General features: G+C 52.8%; 1 protein-coding gene across 2 annotated transcripts; it reads left to right on the forward strand.

Moving 5' to 3' along the window:
* Window positions 1–4,341: 4,341 nt before the first annotated feature.
* On the forward strand, window positions 4,342–15,540 carry HYOU1 (hypoxia up-regulated 1). Of its 2 annotated transcripts, XM_073239627.1 has the most exons (25): window positions 4,342–4,521; window positions 5,376–5,473; window positions 5,723–5,816; window positions 5,985–6,063; window positions 6,193–6,347; window positions 6,459–6,535; window positions 6,831–7,012; window positions 7,221–7,336; window positions 8,374–8,566; window positions 8,782–8,916; window positions 9,067–9,149; window positions 9,237–9,369; window positions 9,544–9,731; window positions 9,946–10,084; window positions 10,579–10,639; window positions 10,779–10,858; window positions 11,262–11,447; window positions 11,584–11,756; window positions 11,876–11,963; window positions 12,076–12,198; window positions 12,368–12,501; window positions 12,642–12,726; window positions 13,365–13,653; window positions 13,935–13,988; window positions 14,087–15,540. In XM_073239627.1, the coding sequence occupies exons 2-25, from the start codon at window positions 5,383–5,385 to the stop codon at window positions 14,146–14,148; spliced, it is 3,000 nt and encodes a 999-aa protein (XP_073095728.1). In that variant the 5' UTR covers window positions 4,342–4,521; window positions 5,376–5,382; the 3' UTR covers window positions 14,149–15,540. The 2 variants fall into 2 exon arrangements, with proteins under 2 accessions (XP_073095728.1, XP_073095729.1); XM_073239628.1 differs by lacking the exon at window positions 13,935–13,988.
* The last annotated feature ends 752 nt before the right edge of the window (window positions 15,541–16,292 follow it).

Raw genomic sequence — 16,292 nt, forward strand, 5'->3', positions numbered from 1 at the left:
ACTTACTGCCTTCCTGCCTTTTCTCCTTTTGACAGATATGTATTGAGTACTCACTATTCCTGGAATTGAATCATATGCCCACAATATAAATATGAACATGCCATGGCTCTTGCTCCTTAGGGAACTCAACCACCACCATAGAGGACACAGAAAGCACGCACAGTAACCAGCCCTTAATTTTCTGCAGCAAGTTATACCTAAGTTTTCACTTTTCATAGACTCTTCATAGAACCTATCTGCAGAAAGATTATCATCTCTGATGAGAAAGGAGTCTCAAAGAGGTTCAAGTGACTGTTTCAAGGAAAAACATCAGTTCTTTGGAAGTAAAACTGTTGGGGGAGAGGTGTTGTGTGTTTTCCTCAGTTCTTGTCCGCAGTAACAAAGAATTGAAGGTCAGAGACAGTACTGAAGCAGAGTAGAAGTTCCAAGTTACTTAGAAAGTGCACGTGACCTCAGAGAGAGAGGAGGCACTGAAAAGTTGGGTGTTCCCCCTTTTAAGGATTTTTCAGGAATATGAAAACGGGCTACGGGTGGGGACTTAAGTGGCCCCAAATATCTTTGATGAGACATTGTTTCTTATCAGTCCTCTAGGTAATTCTGCAAAATTAGCTTAACACAAGAAATTTACTGCTTTGGTCCCCTCCCAGGATAGCAGCTGCCTGGTTTGAGCATATCAATCAAGACTGTCCTTTTTCCAAAGTGGGCAGTTATTTGTTTGCTAAAGAGTACATTAAGAATCTTTCTTCTTAAACTTCCTGGGTTTTTTCAAAATGCAATTTTGGTTTTAAGGTGGGATCTCCCTGTCTTTATTATGCTGTTTATAGGTGGGCCTCTTAGCAGGCTAGAATAAATCTTACAATGATCTATTGACACAATGAAGACTGGGCTGTGCTCAGATACTTCTCTTTATCTGGGGAATATTCAAACATTCAAGGCCAAGTTGCTCCTGACCTTTTGAGCTTTAATTAACTCATTTACTGAGTCTTTTCTGGTTTTCCAGTTTTAACTGGTTAACCAAGTCCTTTCCAGGGCGCTTTTACTGACCTTATTCTCTTGCCACCCCGCTCATATCTATTTTCCTGCCTAACAAAGTTAGGCAACAACTTCAGTTCCTTGAACCTTTAATCAGCCGGTTTGCTGGGGTTTGCCGGTAGGCTACGCTTGTCAGAACATACACAAAGGTTGGTCTTTTAGTTGTACTGTCTGAATCCAGGAACTGTCAGTATAGTAGGAAGATAAGCAGGTAAACTACACAGAAAATGATTACATGTACAAATTCACTTACAAATTCTGCACACTTAGAACTTGAGTTCTGAAGGGTCTAAAGGTAAAGAAGCAATTCAAATCTTTAGCTTGAAATTAAAGAGATCACAACTCAGAATTAAGAACTGCCTAGCAATGCCCTCTTTTCCCATCCACAAACTGCTGCCCATGAACTTACAGTGGTCATATCTACCGGAACAGAACAGGAACACTTCTTGTTCCAGCTGCAAACTCTTTTTTTGTTTGTATTTTTTTTTTTTTCTCATCTGGCTCTCTAGGTGAAACCCACTGGAAAGTCTGGTTTTTTTCTCTTAGCCCCTGAAAAGGCTAGCAGCAGTTTCCACTTTGGGAGCAAGAAATTCAACCTAAAATGATCCCAGAGCTCTTACAGCACAAGAGAGCCCAGGGCTCCAAAGCTACAGTGAAAAAGGAGAAAGGAGCAATTAGCTGATTATTGATTGTGAAAACCTGGCTTACGAAAGGGAAAGGAAATTCCCCATGAACTTGGCAAAGCACTTACCCAAGCTTTTAACACTGCAGTATGCCCATGTTTTAGTTTTATTTTTCTAGATTGACAACAAAAACAGTAAGAAATTAACAAATGCATATTTGGGGCTTAGGATGTCCCAAGCACTGCGCTAAGCCCCTTACACCCTTTAATTGTATACACCAAACCTGTTAGGCATGTACCAGCATGGCTTTTTTTAATCAAACGTACATTGTAGTGGTTCAATAGTCCCCATCCTCCCAACCCCGCTCCTGCCTACTCCCCTCCCCCTTGGTAACCACTAGTCACTTCTCAGTGTCTACAAGTCTAACAGCACGGCTTTTGTAATGATGTGTAAACTGAGGCTCAGGAAAGCTAACTTGCCTAGGGTCACACAGGTAGGAAGTGGTGGAGTTGAGAGGCAAAACCAGGTCTTGTCAAACTCCAAAGTCCCATACTCTGGGTGCTCAATTTATTATTTTTTACAATACTCAAGTCCATAAATTTGTAAGTCTCAGTGATGTTTGCCCTGATCAACATTGCCCTCAGCTGATGATGTAACTGGCATGGTTTTTAATGCGTGCATATGCCAGGATTAATGTGTCCACTTTAACCTTCTATCAGGTTGGCACATGTCCTGCAAGAAAGCAACTTCTTCCCTTGGGTTCAGCACAGTGGGGATACAGTCCTCAAATGTTATTAACAAGTTACTCCATAGGTAAGAACTAATGGATTCAGCTGCCTTGGTCAACTTAAACCAGATATTGTACAATAAAATTTCCCCAGTTTTACAACTTGTTCTTGTGAAACACTATTCTTCTCTCTGATGGGTGAACACAATAGGTAACTCCCCAGAGCCCTTGCACCTGCTGCACCTCCCACAGGGACAGACACTCAGGTGGAGAAGTGCAGCTGCAGCAAAACTGGGCTCCCACCAACAGTTTTCTGAGGTTGGGAATTCACTTAGCAGCAGGGGACACTGACTTTTTAAATCTCCCAATTTGCAGTCATTCAACAGGTTTTTAGTAACTATTTGTTTCCCAACAGACATATGATTTCTCCAAGGACAAGAAAAGGTCGTCCCCATCCCTGGAATCCCAGCACCTAGCAGTTTGCATATGACAGGGGCCCAGTAAATGTTAAAATGCATATTGTTTGAAATGGAAGGAAAGAATCTACCCTACCAGATAGTTGGCCAAAGTCGAGTCAATTATCAAGAAACAAAAGGTTTCTCTCTAATAAATTGAAATGACAACTAAATATCCATTATTATGACTAAGCAACCCCTATGCTATGGAATGTTCTACAGCAAACAACAAGGTGAATCTTTCTTTACACATTGATACTGAAAATTCTCCAGGACTTGTTAAATAATCAGGAAAAAAAGCAAGTCGCAACAACTGTACATTTTATCATTAAAAAAAAAGTTCCATGTTTCAAGAGACAAATGTTTATATGTAAATACAGCAGAAAAGACCTGGAAGGTTGCACACCATGGTGATAACAGCAGATAACTCCAGAGGAAACAGGTTAAGGATGGTATCAGAGGGAGGTAGCTTTGTCTAGAATGTGTGAATTTTTTTCAAGACTGCATTTGTATATTATTCGTGTAATTTAACTGTTAAAGTTATGCTAATTTCTCTATTTTTTACCAGTTTCTCCACATGAAGACTAAACTACCTTTAAAAGGAAGAAAAATATATCTCTTCCTGGTTCTGCCAGTAGGCCCACCTTCTAAACAGACACCCGACTACTGTCTCCCAAAGCATCATGAAAAATGTAGGGAAAGGAACAGATAAGTGGTGTGTGTGTGTATCTTCTTCAAGGACTATTCCATTTCTACGGGGCTGTAAAGCGGGGAGTGGGGAGCGCCAAATACCTAAGGTGACCTGACGGCAGCAAAGAGAAGGGATTTAACCGAACAATAAGGCGGCGCGGCGCAAACATGATTAACCAATTAAATAAAAGTGTTCTGTATGCAGCGTTTTTCAGATTAGAATATTCTTTCCCATACAAACACGGGTTAGAGGAAGGCGTCCGGGCCAAGTTCCGCCGCTATTACAAGTGTTATCTCCGACCCATCAGCGAACATCCCTTTTGGTGGCTTTAGTTTCCTCCGTGAAACAAAGGGGGGTTGGGGTGGACTGAGCCTGAAACGCAGCCATTCTCTGATTTCAGGCCAAAGCCCAGGGCAGTTTTCGATACCAACCAGCAAGCGAACGTCTCTCCTGCGCGGCTGCGGAGGGGATGCGGGTGCTTCCCACTCCTAGGCCACGGTTCCCCAGGTGACCGGAAGAAGAGCTCCGAGTGCGGGTCGCTCCGGGACGGGTAGTGAAGCAGCCATCGCCGAGGCCAGAAAAGTACCGCGAGCGCACCGGCGCGGCCGCTGAGCCCCCGTGACGTGGTCCAATCCGGGCGCAGCGTCGGCAGTTTTTCCCCCAGCCGGTGGACTGGCCCCTGAGCCTCCTCCCAGGCAGGGGCCGGAGACGGAGGGGAGGCGGGCCTTAGGACGTGGCCCAATGGGAGCGCACGTCAGGGCGGTGGGGGGCGGGGCCTGGCGCGCGGCGCAGGGCCGGCCGGCAGAGGCTCCAATGAGCGCGCGCCGCGTCCGGGGCGGCTGGTGCGCGAGACGCCGCCGAGAGGTTGGTAGCTAATGTAACAGTTTGCAAACCGAGGGGAGTTGTGAAGGGCGCGGGCTGGGGGCGCGCTGCCGACCTCGTGGGTACGTCCGCCGCCGCGTTTGTCCCAGAGCTGTGGCCACCGGAGCGGAGGTAAGAGGTAGCGGGGATGGGGATGGGGATGGCGATGGCGATGCGAGCCGGCCACCCATCCCAGAGGAGGCAGCGTGCTAGCCCGGGGGCGGGTCGGTGGTGGGAGTGAGGGCCGCGCGGACGCTGGTGCGCCTGGCCCCGCAGCTGGGTCCCCGGGGCGCCCCCTCGCCTTAGGGGGAGGTCAGGACCCGTTTCCCGGAGTGGGTGCCACCGCCTGCGTCAGGTTAGGCTTAGGTGAACTCGGGGTACTCGGTTGCCGCCCGGCGTGGAGCCTTACCGTTCCAGGCACAGCGTCTGTATAGACAGCCGGGCGGGGGGTGGGATGGAGAAAGGGGGTGGGCAGGACAATCTGAAGGAATGCTGAGGAGGAGACAGGCCAGGCCCTCTTTCCATCCCAGTCTCCCCAACGTCACCATCTTTCAGTTCCCGTCTAAGCCCGGCCTGGCTTTCACTTGCCAGTGGGGGAGCTCCAGGTGTGGGGAGGTAACTGAGCTCTGGGCGGGGATCCCTGGCCGCACCCCAGGTATCTGATAGTAGGGACAGTGCTCGGGTGTGCCACTTACTGCCTATGCAGTGGAGGGAAGGCTCTGGTCTCCTCCTGTCCTGTTACCTTCCCTGTTTAGGAATGTAACATGCCATGGCTCTTGGATGGACCCCAGGGTCGTTTGTGTGGGCACTTCTGGGGATGAATTAGAGTGCTTGGTCCCTATCAAGAGGGAGGGGAGGAGATGTAGGCTGCTCTGCCCTGGGTACGAAAGGGGTACGTATGGATCTTAGAGCTTCTCAGTTCTGGGATGAGGTTCTGTCTCCTTCATTCAGGACATCCAGTTACAAGTGTTTTTCTCCTCCCCCAGGGGCACTATGGCAGCCACCGGACGGAGGCAGAGACCACGGAGGCAAGCCTGTTGGGCCTTCATGGCTGTGCTCTTGGCAAACCTGCTGGCACTGACTGGTGTGTACTCCAGCAGAGGGATCAAGAAAAGAACAAATGAGTGAATGATGAATGATACATGGTGGGGAGAGGGAATGAGGCTCTCGGTTGGAAACCTCTGGATTCTTGAGTTGCTGAATCCAGTCCATTGTCTTTGTCTTTTGCTCTCTTACCTTTTCCTGGTAAGATGGAAAACTGTGCTCTTTAATTAGAGAAGACTTGGGAAGGTGGGAGAAACGGGGCTAGTTGGTGAATCTGTTTCCCTTTCAGACACGCTGGCAGTGATGTCTGTGGACCTGGGCAGCGAGTCCATGAAGGTGGCAATCGTCAAACCTGGGGTGCCCATGGAAATTGTCTTGAACAAGTGAGGGCGGCCCTAGTGTGAGGGGTGGGGAAGGAGGATGTCTGGCCTTCAAGCTGGTGTGTGTTCTTTGTGATGCCCACAGCCAACTTTTGGCGCCTGAGGGATCGATTGTATGTGGGTGTCTGCACACTGCTGTAGATACCAGGACCCAATGTCTCTTTTCCTCAGGGAATCCCGGAGGAAAACCCCAGTGACTGTGACCCTGAAAGAAAATGAAAGATTCTTTGGAGACAGTGCGGCAAGCATGGTGAGCTAGCAGCCCACCCCTTCTCAGAAGCAGTAGGCAGATGAGAGGACAGATCCCAGTTGCTGATGTAAGACGTAGGCGGTGGGGGCTGGGGAGCCTAATATGCTGCTGCTCCTTTACCTCCTTCAGGCCATCAAGAATCCAAAGGCAACGCTGCGTTACTTCCAGCACCTCCTGGGGAAGCAGGAGGATAACCCCCACGTGGCCCTTTACAGAGCCCGTTTCCCAGAGCACCAGCTAGGCTTTGACCCACAGAGGCGGACTGTGCACTTCCAAGTCAGCCCGTGAGTGCTCTTCTGGGCAGGGCCACCCAGCAGGCCTGACGGGCTCCTCTGGCGCGTGCCCACCGTTGTCCTTGCCTTAATGCCTGGTTTTCCTGCCTCCCCCCGCCCCAGGCAGCTGCAGTTCTCCCCTGAGGAGGTACTCGGCATGGTGCTCAATTACTCCCGATCCCTGGCTGAAGATTTTGCAGGTGAGTGGCCAAGGTGGGCCCGGGGGTGGCCAGGTTCCCTAGGGTCTCAAAGGGGGGCAGTTTTGCCTCCCAGGGAAGGTTTGGCAACGTCTGAAGACATTTTTAGTTGACAACTGGGGAGCTGCTGCTGGCATCTAGTGCGTAGAGACCAGGGTGCTGCGAAATGCCCTGCTATGCATGAGACAGCCCCGCAAAACAGAGTCATCCCGCCCAACATGTCAGTCATGCCGACACTGGGAAACCCTCACCTAAGGTAGAGGCCAGTGGGAACCCTGTTGTGTCATCCTGTCTGCAGAGCAACCCATCAAGGATGCTGTGATCACCGTGCCAGCCTTCTTCAATCAGGCTGAGCGCCGAGCTGTGCTGCAGGCTGCTCGCATGGCCGGCCTCAAGGTGCTGCAGCTTATCAATGACAACACCGCCACTGCCCTCAGCTACGGCGTGTTCCGCCGGAAGGATATCAACACCACTGCCCAAGTGAGCCAGGGAGGAACTTGTGCCCAGACTTGCTGGGATGCTGAGGGTGGGGGCCACTTGGCTTGTTTTGCATCTTGTTTGCATGCCTAACCCTGGACAAAAATGCAGCAACAGCCACCTCTCAGCCACTGTTGCTGCTGCTTGGACGCAGGCAGGCACCCTGGAGCTGGGTAAAGGTCATGTGACAGTGGCCTTGATGTCTCTGCAGAATATCATGTTCTATGACATGGGCGCAGGGAGCACCGTGTGCACCATCGTGACCTACCAGACAGTGAAGACGAAGGAGGCGGGGATACAGCCACAGCTCCAGATCCGGGGAGTAGGGTGAGTGGGTGCCGGAAGGAGGGCCACTGGCTGTCCCACCCTTGGTCGGGGTTCTTTTTGGAGGGGTAACTGCCTCCCTTCCCTGCTCCGTGCAAGACTGCTTTCCTGTTTAAAGTATCACTCATCACGGGTTACCTCTTCCAGAGAACAAAGGGAAGGTGGAGGCAGGGAGGACACTTTGGGGAGCTGGGAAGGCAGGGAACTTCCTGATTTTTTTTTCCTCTTGTCATTTCTAGTTTGGCTGTCACTGCCAATGTCTCACTCCTTGAACCCATTCTTTCCTCTGCATCTTTACTACTCCTGCCCTAGTCCGAGCTGCCATCGCCTCTTGCCTGCAGAATTACAGGAGATCTCCCCGCCGCAGTGTGGCCTCCGTCTGGTTTTCTCCATGTCGTAGCCAGAGGGTTCTTTTCAAAATGCAAACCAGAGTATAACCTGATTCTTGAAAAACCCTTCACGTGCTCCGAACCTTTGCCTTGGCCTGAGCTGCCGTTCCGGTGTGGGCTCTTGACGCCTCGTCCCTGACGCCGAGCCCCTTGCTCTTTGAGCTGCAGCCGTGCTTGTGTTTGGCACACGCGCCACCCTCTCCCCCTCCTCCGAGGCTTTGTACTCTTCCCTCTGTGTAGGATGTTCTTTCCCCTTCTCTTCACCTGGTTAACTCCAGCTCACCCTTCAGGTTTTAGGCATCTCTTCTTCACAGATCTTCCCCTCACATCTCTAAATAGCTAAAATTTCTTACATGTCTGTTCCAATGACATTGTCTGTATAACACGGGGTGGTTCAAATTTCTCATTTGTTACTATTGGATTGCTAGATTGTTTGATTGTAAACTCCTTGAGAAGCAGGGACCCTGTTTTTTTCCTCTCAGTTGCATCCCCAGAGACAGATACGTAGTCAGTGCCCAGTAAGTGCAGCTGAGTGAATGGACCAGTGAACTTACTGTGAGGTGTCAGCTATGTGGGGTGGGTCAAGTTCCTGGTAGCTGAAGGGACCCCAGTATTTCCTCACACTTTTCCCTGTTGCCCTCTCCTGAACAGATTTGACCGCACGTTGGGGGGCCTGGAGATGGAGCTCCGGCTGCGTGAGCACCTGGCTGGGCTTTTCAATGAACAACGCAAGGGCCAGCGAACAAAGGACGTGCGGGAGAACCCCCGTGCCATGGCCAAGCTGCTCCGTGAGGCAAATCGACTCAAAACTGTCCTGAGTGCCAATGCTGACCACATGGCACAGGTGCCCACGTGTGGCTGGCTGGGGGCAAATATTCCCACCCGGGGGTAGAGGGCCCCACCGCCCTGAGCTAGGCTGTGCCTGTGCCTGGTGTGGCGCCTCCCCTCTTCCCATGGCCCCTGCCAAGCACGCAAATTCCCGTTCTGTTGGTTTCTGACCTGCCCACCTGGAGAGTGGGACCTGGGCAAGAACTCTCTCATTTCCTCATCCTCCCCCAGATCGAGGGCCTCATGGATGATGTGGACTTCAAGGCGAAAGTGACTCGAGCAGAGTTTGAAGAGCTGTGTGCAGACTTATTTGAGCGGGTGCCCGGGCCTGTGCGGCAGGCCCTCCAGAGTGCTGAAATGAATCTGGTGAGGGGGGTCCTCAGGTGGGCGCGGGGTGGGAGACAGTGGGGCAGAAGGTGACTAAGCGGCAGGGAGGACGGAGCAGAAGTGGTGAGGGAGGAGCCGGTGCTGAGGAGAGCCGACCAGTACCGTCCATTTCACATTCTTTCTCTGCAGGATGAGATCGAGCAGGTGATCCTGGTGGGTGGGGCCACTCGGGTCCCCAGAGTTCAGGAGGTGCTGCTGAAGGCTGTGGGCAAGTGAGTGGGGGCTGGGGCTCCTGAGCTGGGAGAGGGAGGCCGACGGGGACTCCGGAGAAGACGGGCTGATGCTTGGGACCTCCACAGGGAGGAGCTGGGGAAGAACATCAATGCGGACGAAGCCGCCGCTATGGGGGCTGTGTACCAGGCAGCTGCGCTCAGCAAAGCCTTCAAGGTGAAGCCGTTTGTCGTCCGAGATGCAGTGATCTACCCCATCCTGGTGAGTGAGCCTGTACGATCTGGTGGGGACAGCTCCCTGTACTCCCAGGCGTGACCTGCCCTGCTGTCTGCTCCGGCTTGTCCCTTGGCCTTTCTGCCCACTGATGCCCCCACCCACCCCTACCCCTGGGCCTGCTCTGGTGGTCTAGTGTGCCTCCCTCTGCCTGCTGTGTAGGTGGAGTTCACAAGGGAGGTGGAGGAGGAGCCTGGGGTTCGCAGCCTGAAACATAATAAACGTGTCCTCTTCTCTCGGATGGGGCCCTACCCTCAACGCAAAGTCATTACCTTTAACCGCTACAGCCAAGATTTCAACTTCCACATCAACTATGGTGACCTGGGCTTCCTAGGGCCCGAAGATCTACGGTGAGGGGGTCAGGCAGGATGGGAGCACCGCGAAGGGAGGCTTTGGGGCCCGCAGGGCTGACAAATAGGAAGCAGGCTGTGGGGGTGGGGGTGGGGTGAGCATCTTCTCTAGAGGGTGCTTCCCTCCTCCTGAGGGACATCTCGTGCCAGGAGGCCGTGGGGTCTGGAGCTGGAAGTTCAGTGGGTCCCCCTGAACTGCTCTCTCCTCCACCAGCGTATTTGGCTCCCAGAATCTGACCACAGTGAAGCTGAAAGGGGTGGGTGAGAGCTTCAAGAAGTATCCGGACTACGAGTCCAAGGGCATCAAGGCTCACTTCAACCTGGACGAGAGCGGTGTGCTCAGCCTAGACAGGGTGAGAGGAGGGGGCTCATACTCGTGGCGGGGCTGGGGGTCCTGGGGGCCAGGCCCCACCCCTCTCCAGTAGAGGTTCCACGTGGCACTAGAACCTGAGAAGCGCAAAGGGTTGGGGAATTAGCTCTAAGCAAAGCCAGCCGGGATCTGGTCTGGGCTGTCTCAGGGCCTGCAGGTAGTTGTGGACCATGTAGATTACCGGAAATGGTCCGGAGAGTTAATGTCTTATGGAACATGCTGTGGGGCATAATGGCCTTTTCTGTTGTGAGTGAGGTGCTGGGCTCTGCCGGGAAAGAAAGGAGCATGAGCCTGTCCCCAGGGGGCTTGAGGTCAGAGGGAGTGGAGGTGACTTGATCCAGGAGCTCATAGGAGGAGGCGGGTGACAGCACAGGGCAGCATAGCCGGGAGCCGCGTGTTGTGTGTAAGCAGGCACCCACTCCAGCAGGAAAGGATGGGTTAGCAAAGCATTTCTTCATCCTGAATCCCTGTTGTCAGGTGGAGTCTGTGTTTGAGACACTGGTGGAGGACGGTCCAGAAGAGGAATCTACTCTGACCAGTAAGATGAGTGTGCATATGAGTGTGAGAGAATATGTGTTGGTGCGTTTTGGGGAGGCGGGCGGGCCTTGGCCTTGGGTAGGAGGTGGAGTCGCTACTGTGGTCAGTTCCCTTTGAATCTTGTGCTTTTTTCCTTCTAGAACTTGGCAACACAATCTCCAGCCTGTTTGGAGGTGGTACCACACCAGATAGTAAGGAGAATGGTACTGACACTGTCCAGGTAAGGTCAGGAATGGAGCCAGGGAGCATGGAGAATGGTGTGTGGGGCCAGATAGTGGCAGCAGAGGCAGGGAATTGGGGTGGGCATCCCAGCTGCCTAAGATTTAATAGCCCTTCCCTTCCCCCTTGCCGGCTTAACCATACGCTCCTCTGGACTCTGAGCTGGCCCTGTGCTCAAGCGCCAGTTCCCCTCGTCACCAAGCACTTGTCTTTTGTCCAATGGGCTGCCTGGCCCAAACAGCCGGCTGCCTGTTTCCAGACAGTTGTCAGCTGTCTAGCCCGAGCTGTGGTGTGCGGCCTGCCCCTTCAGAGCAGAGCCTGGGGGTCTGGCGTGACTGAGCCAGTTCTGATTCACAGACTGCTGGTGAGTGTTATCTGTGGGTGTGTCTGTGACTGTTTCCCAGGAGGAAGAGGAAAGCACTGCCGAGAGAAGCAAGGATGAGCCCGGAGAGCAGACTGAGCTCAAGGAGGAGGCTGAGGCCCCAATGGAGGATACATCTCAGCCCCCAACCCCCGAGCCTAAGGATGATGCAGTTCCTGGGGGTGAAAAGGCCACAGAAAAAGAAAATGGGGAAGAGTTTGAGGCCCCGGTGAGCTGCTAAAGCCAGTCTGGACGCGAGGTTAAGGGAGCAGATGCCTGCCTTGTTTCCCAGCCCCTCAAGCCCTGCCACTGGAGAACAGAAGGGCCTAAGCTTTTCCTGACATCCCTATCTTTTTCTCCACCAGAAGCCGAGTGAGAAAAAAGAGGCAGGGTCTGAGGGTGTCCCTCCAGCCCCAGAGGAAGAAAAGAAGCAGAAGCCTGCCCGGAAGCAGAGGGTGGTGGAGGAGATTGGGGTGGAGCTGGCCCTCCTGGACCTGCCAGACCTGCCCGGGGATGAGCTGGCCCGCTCGGCGCAGAAGTGAGTGAAGACCGCAGGCACCTGTGTGCAGGGGCGGAGCCCTGGGCAGGAGGGCCGGCCGACCCAGGGTCAGCATTCAGTGCACCCAGCCCCCGTTCTTGCCTCTCCTTTCCCCTCAGACTTCAGGACTTGACGCTCCGAGACCTAGAGAAGCAGGAACGGGAGAAAGCTGCCAACAGCTTGGAAGCGTTCATCTTTGAGACCCAGGTTGGAGGGCTGGGAGGCACCCCTGCTGTGGGACCGGTGTCTGGACAGGTCGGGCCTGCGGGCCTTGTCCCTGGGACTTGCTGCATGCTCGTTTGTGTGCGCACCTCCCTAGGACAAGCTGTACCAGCCCGAGTACCAGGAAGTGTCCACCGAGGAGCAGCGTGAGGACATCTCTGGGAAACTCAGCGCTGCTTCCACCTGGCTGGAGGACGAGGGCTTTGGGGCCACCACAGGGGTGAGGGGCCTCCCTGGACATGCGAGTGGGATGCGTGTCACTCCTTCCGACCCTGGGGTCAGAGAACATGAGGAGAGCTGGGGGGTGAGGCTGTCAGAAAGGGTACGGGCTGGCTCCAGGATTGTCCTGCCGTCCCTTCAACTTCTCTGCCCACCCCCACCCCCATCAGATGTTGAAGGAGAAGCTGACTGAGCTGAGGAAGCTGTGTTATGGCTTGTTTTTCCGGGTGGAAGAACGAAAGAAGTGGCCCGAGCGTCTCTCTGCCCTCGATAATCTCCTCAACCATTCCAGCATGTTCCTCAAGTGAGCAGCCCCTTCACCCTTTCTCCCTTGTTCAGTCCTGCCAAGCCCACCCACTCTCATTCCTATCAGCTTCTCCTTCCCATACCCACACCCCAGGCCCGTCTTCCTCTGGGGGCTGATTATCTCCTCTTGGCTCCCAGGGGGGCCCAGCTCATCCCAGAGATGGACCAGATCTTCACCGAGGTGGAGATGACAACGTTAGAAAAAGTCATCAACGAGACCTGGGTAATGCCGTACGGGGCACTTAACCTGGTGAGGCATGCAGTGTGGGAGGGGCGGAGACGTGAGACCCAGCAGCCTCTGCCTCCTGGCCTAGTAGTAGGGACGGCAAAGGAGGTCTGTGTTTGAGGCCATGTCTGATTAGTCCCAGACAAAGACAAGGGTCACAGCCATGAGCCATCAGACGGAAGAGCCACAGAGCCCATCCCCGTGATGTTAGAGAAAGCTGCTTTGAGGAGCTGGGACTTGACCTAGACTCAGAAAGTGGGCCAGGGTTTAGACAGGTAAGAAAGACTAATCACGTGAAGCAGAAACTGTTTGGATATGGAAGGGACCTTTTTGAACCAAAGCTTGGAAGTGGAGAGACAGGAAGGGAACATATCAGGAGGTTCTGCTGTGGTCTGTCTGAAGTTATGGGATGTAAGCCAGAGACAGGTAGTTTGGGACTCCCTGTGGAAAGCCTCAGATGCCATTCTGAGGAGTCTCCTCACCCCTTTGGGCTGACCCCCAGGGGGAACAGAGTGTTTTAAGGTCCGAGGGAAGAGCCCGAGGCCAGTCGGGGGAATGTTTCATCAGGGACACACATGTCTGCTCTCTACGGACACACACGGCTAGCTCTGAGCCTGTCCCGGCCTTACCCATAGGCCTGGAAGAATGCAACCATGGCTGAGCAGGCCAAGCTTCCTACCACGGAGAAGCCTGTGCTGCTCTCAAAAGACATCGAGGCCAAGATGATGGCCCTGGACCGCGAGGTGCAGTATCTCCTCAATAAGGCGAAGTTTGCCAAGCCCCGGCCCCGGCCCAAGGACAAGAATGGCACCCGGGCAGAGCCTCCCCTCAATGCCAGTGCCAGTGAGCAGGGGGAGAAGGTCATCCCTCCTCCAGGCCAGACTGAAGATGCAAAGCCCATTTCAGAACCCAAGAAAGAGACCGGTGAGTTGGAGAAACTTATGGGGAATATGGACAACACTTAACCTAGGTGTCAGCAGACTGGCACGCATAGACTGGATGGTGGCTGTAAACGGCCTTTATGTTTTTAGAAGGTTATTTAAAATATGTATATATGTATATATATATATGCAAGGAGATAGAGTGTGGGCCACACTTCTCAAGAATTTACTGCCTGGCTCTTTACAGAAAAGGTTTGCCAACCCTGCCATACATAGTCCCTTCGTCCCTTCTGCAGAGGCTAACCTATTCCTTCCCCAAAGCAGGATCTGAACACACTGACGCCGAACCTCTGGAGTTAGGGCCAGGAGCAGGCGAGAGTGAGTCTGGGGGATACCAGGACGCCCGAAGGATCTGGGGGAACAACCTGCACAGGTGGGTGGTGCCACTGACCTCTGCTCTCCCCACCTCCCAACAGAGTCGGAACAGAAGGAGCAGCCCACAGGACAGAAGCAAACTCTGAAGAATGATGAGCTATAACCCCACCTCCTGTGCCCGTTCACCCCATGCCCTTCTCCTGTCACCTCTATTTATTAAACATCTCGGGTCCGGGGAGGGTGGGTCCTGCCCCTGCCCTCCAAGGCTTCGGTTCCTTTTGTCTCACCAGTGAGTGGAGATGGGGAGGAGGGGAAGGAAGGGGCGGCTCACCAGTTCCTTCTGAAGTCGTTCTGTGGTTAAAACTGAAATTGTTCTGTTCCCGGTCCCACTGCCTGATTCCCTACCCATCCAGGCCCTAATTTGGGAAAAATCACTGTTATGTCTTAATTCTTTGCCGGTGGGTAGATGAGAGAATGGCCGTCAGTGGTTGGCAGACTGGGAGTGGGAAGGGTGTCCCCGGGTGTTCGAGTCTCCAGGCCCCCCTGGTCATTCTTCCCTCCTCTCTTCCACCACGGTCACGCGGGGCCAGCATCTGCAGAGCCTTGGTCTCCAGGTTTGGTTTCTGAGTGCCTATTGATGCTCTTTTTTTCCCAATGTTCTTGCCCTAAAAACCCTCATCCCCATTGATTCCTCTTCCCAGGGGTTTCCTTGGCTTCCTGTTCCAAGTTAGGCAGGTCTCTGCCTCTTGCCCAAGGCCCTGCCATCTGGACTGGCTGAAAAATCTAGATAGATTCCCACTGGCACATTCACCCCTCGCTCGCCAGAATAGGCAGGGAGGAAGTGCTGAAGGGAGTCCAGCCACCTCTATAGGGAGTGAGACGTGGAAACCCGTTAGGGGTCCCACCTGTGGAAACCTTGGCCAGGGAAGCTGCCTGGAGTGGCCGGCTTGGGCTGCCGGCCTGTGCAGACACTGTCAGAATCCACGTGTCCCCAGTGGTGCGGTGCTCTGCATCGCTTTGTCCACCTGCCCTTTCTCCTTTGTTCTGCGCTCCTGGACTTAGCCTTGCCCTTGGCCCCCTGGCCCGTGGGCTGACCACAATGTGCTTTCTACTGTGAGCCCCTGTCCCCAGACCCTAGGAAAGGGAGAGACTGTGGTGTGAATGTAAAAATGCCACCTCACTCTCTGAGGCAGGCCCTGGGGCGCAGGAAGAGGGGACTGGCCTGCCTGCCATTCATGTGCTGCTCTGCCAGGATGGTGCTTTGCACCGCGCTGACGCTGGGGAGCCTGTCCTCCGGTGTTTCCATCTGTAGCAGGAGCCAGGGCTGCCACCCAGCTCCCAGGGCAAGGGGAGCCTGCTTGTGTCTGTCTTTTGTCTTTTTCTCCTCTTTTTTTTTTTTTTGCCACATTGGCAGAAAGACATAAGGGTCCTTCCCATCCTGAACGTTTGAGTTCTTTCACTAGCAGTTGAAGCTGGTTGGACAGGTTTGAGTCAAGTTGTACTTTGCTCCATTGTTAATTGAGAAACTTTCAATAAAATATTCTTTTCTACAGTTTTTGTGCTATGATTTTTTTAATGTGTTTATTTCCTGAATATAAATAATGCCTGTTTACAGTGACTGCAATGGGGTGTGGGGGGTACTCTAGCTCCATCCATGTTGTTGCAAATGGTAGGATTTGTTTTCTTACGGCTGAATAATATTCCATTGTGTATATGACTGCCTTACTCTTTTTTTTTTTTTTTTTGGTATTGTTAATATACAATTACTTAGACAACATAATGGTTACTAGACTCCCCCTATTATCAAGTCCCCCTCACATACCCCATTACAGTCACTGTCCATCTGCATAGCCCATTGCTTTTACACCATCAGTGCAGATGTTAATATTCTTTTTAAAAAAAGGCAAATTACATCTCATTATTTATGAAAATAGGTTTGACCTCCCTGACCCCTTAAAAGATCTTCAGGAGTCCGAAGATGGCACTTTGCACCACCTTAATCCAACTAGGGTTTAAGTGGATTTGATTGGACTGTAGCCTTGGGAAGGTTGATACATGTTTATCCTTCTTCCTAGAGTACAGTCCCTCAGGAGTCCTGACTTAATGCCCAGGCTGGTTTCAGGATGCCTTTGAACTCCAATTCTGTTTTCCCGGACCCAGCAGGCTCCTGAAAGCTGTAATGAGCCTCCCTTCCACTCAGCAGCTTCTTTTGAATTGGCAAATACCTTGAAGATGCAAATACCACCAAATATTGGGCTTACTTCACTGGTTTTCTCTTCACTGGGGATCTTGACTCCTGCGGCAGAC

Source organism: Manis javanica, chromosome 6 (assembly GCF_040802235.1).
Source record: "Manis javanica isolate MJ-LG chromosome 6, MJ_LKY, whole genome shotgun sequence".
NCBI classification, from domain to species: domain Eukaryota; kingdom Metazoa; phylum Chordata; class Mammalia; order Pholidota; family Manidae; genus Manis; species Manis javanica.

Coding starts and splice junctions, on each gene's coding strand:
- HYOU1 (XM_073239627.1), top strand. CDS start 5,383: ATGGCAGCCACCGGACGGAGGCAGAGACCACGGAGGCAAGCCTGTTGG. Junction 10,640..10,778: donor AGAGGAATCTACTCTGACCA/GTAAGATGAGTG, acceptor TTTTCCTTCTAG/AACTTGGCAACACAATCTCC. Junction 13,989..14,086: donor AGGGCCAGGAGCAGGCGAGA/GTGAGTCTGGGG, acceptor ACCTCCCAACAG/AGTCGGAACAGAAGGAGCAG.